Source organism: Solanum stenotomum, chromosome 3 (assembly GCF_019186545.1).
Source record: "Solanum stenotomum isolate F172 chromosome 3, ASM1918654v1, whole genome shotgun sequence".
Taxonomy (NCBI): Eukaryota; Viridiplantae; Streptophyta; class Magnoliopsida; order Solanales; family Solanaceae; genus Solanum; species Solanum stenotomum.
This window is the reverse complement of record NC_064284.1, coordinates 64650836-64652646: the sequence shown is the minus strand read 5'-3', so window position 1 is coordinate 64652646 and position 1811 is coordinate 64650836. Positions and strand designations below refer to the sequence as shown.

The following is a 1811-nucleotide window of genomic DNA, read 5'->3' as shown; positions in this document are numbered from 1 at the left end:
CGTAACTCCTAGATCAAAATGATTTAAATGAATTTCCAGTTATGTCTGGAAAGACCTTGGAATGATCTTTCCAACTCCACTGAGTTTGCTCGATTCCGAGTTCGTATGAGTGAGTTATGCCCTTTGGAAGTTGGGCTGTCGGCACAGTCGCACAGGGCAGTTTAGTCCGGAAATTTTAAGGGCATTTTGGTCTTTTCCCTAATCAATTCTTTTGGTTATATTTAAGTGTTGGACTAATTTTTTAGATCAGTTTGTCTCATTTTTAAAGAGTAAAGAGTTAGGGCTTGGGAGAGAAGAGAGAAAGAAGAGAGAAAGAAGAGGAGAAAAAAAAGAAGAAGCTAAGGATCGTCGTGGATTTTCGTTGGGGATGATCCCTTATCAGGTATGTGAGTCCATAGTGTTGGGTGATTCTTTTCCCCACACGCCAAACTCGTTTTATTATTGAAAAAAGGATTGGTTGTGTTGTTGTTGAAGTTGTTGGTTGTGTTGTTGTTGAAGTTGTGGGTTGTGTTGTTGATGTTGTTGATTGTGTTGTTGAAGTTCTTGCTAATTTGGGACAAGATTTGGTTGTGTTTTTGAGTGGAATCCACTGTATGTTGAGGGGTTTATGATCCCAAGTGTTTGGGAAAAGAACCTTTGAAGTTGAGAGGGTTTCGTCTTGATTGGAAAAAAAAAAAGACGAAAAATCAATGTTCAAATTAACAAAAACAAAGAGACGTACCTGGTGCAATATAACCAAATGTTGCTAAGGTTTTTGTGTATAAATCACTCTCATCTTCACTGAGCAGTTTTGAAATACCAAAGTCACTTAGGTGGGCAACCATATCCTCATCTAGCAAGACGTTACTAGGCTTCAGATCACAATGAATCACGGGAGAGGAGCATCCATGATGGAAATATTCCAATGCACATGCCACATCTATCATAATACTTAGTCTCTGCCTGATGTCTAGGAAGTAGTTGTGCGAATACAAATACTTTTCAAGACTTCCATTAGGCATATACTCGAGCACTAAAGCCTTGAAATCAAGGTTGGAGCAACTAGTGATGACTTTCACAAGATTCCTATGGCGAAGGCTACGCAAAACTTCACATTCTGTATCGAAACTCTTGAATGCTGCTTCCAGTTGCAGATTGAACACTTTAACTGCAATGGCAGTTCCACTTCTGAGAACGCCTTTGTAAACAGAGCCAAAACTTCCAGAACCAATCAGATTACTCTCGCTAAGCGAATCAGTTGCTTGGAGCAGTTCATAGTAAGAAATTCTTTCTGTTGTTGCCATAGACAATGAATCAGCTTGTTGAGGAGCTCTTTTACCTCTTCTATACCTTATCCATAGGAACAGAAAGACGATAGGAACTAATACAAGTGCTATTCCTAGCAAAAGAAATAGAACTAGCAATATCATTTTCCTATTTGATCTATGCGTTAATGAAGTGGGGCATGGTGGGACATTAAACCTTGACAAACCACACAATGCTTCATTGTTGATGAAAAATTGACTCGAGAGGTTCTTGAAAGGACCCCTCGAGGGTATTTCACCGCGCAACTTGTTGAATGAAACATTGAAATAATCGAGGTATTGTAGTTTCTCCAAAGACATGGGAATGATTCCTGATATATTATTATGAGAAATGTCTAGGAATTCCAAACCTACCATGTTGCTCATTGAGTCAGGTATAGATCCTTGCAACTTGTTGTGTCTCAAAGAAAGGTGCGCCAAATTTTGTAATCCCCCAATTTGTCTAGGAATTCTATTTGAGAATTGATTCATCGACAGATCCATCCGTGTCACAACCTTTAGATTTCC

At 39.0% G+C, this 1811-nt stretch overlaps 1 protein-coding gene across 1 annotated transcript in view; it reads right to left on the bottom strand.

Moving 5' to 3' along the window:
• Positions 1 to 698: 698 nt before the first annotated feature.
• LOC125859176 (receptor kinase-like protein Xa21) overlaps positions 699 to 1811 on the bottom strand; it is a 3312-nt gene continuing 2199 nt past the window's right edge. The window contains exon 5 of the mRNA XM_049538883.1: positions 699 to 1654. Coding sequence (XP_049394840.1) covers positions 699 to 1654 — 956 coding nt within the window. The remainder of the gene's footprint in view (positions 1655 to 1811) is intronic.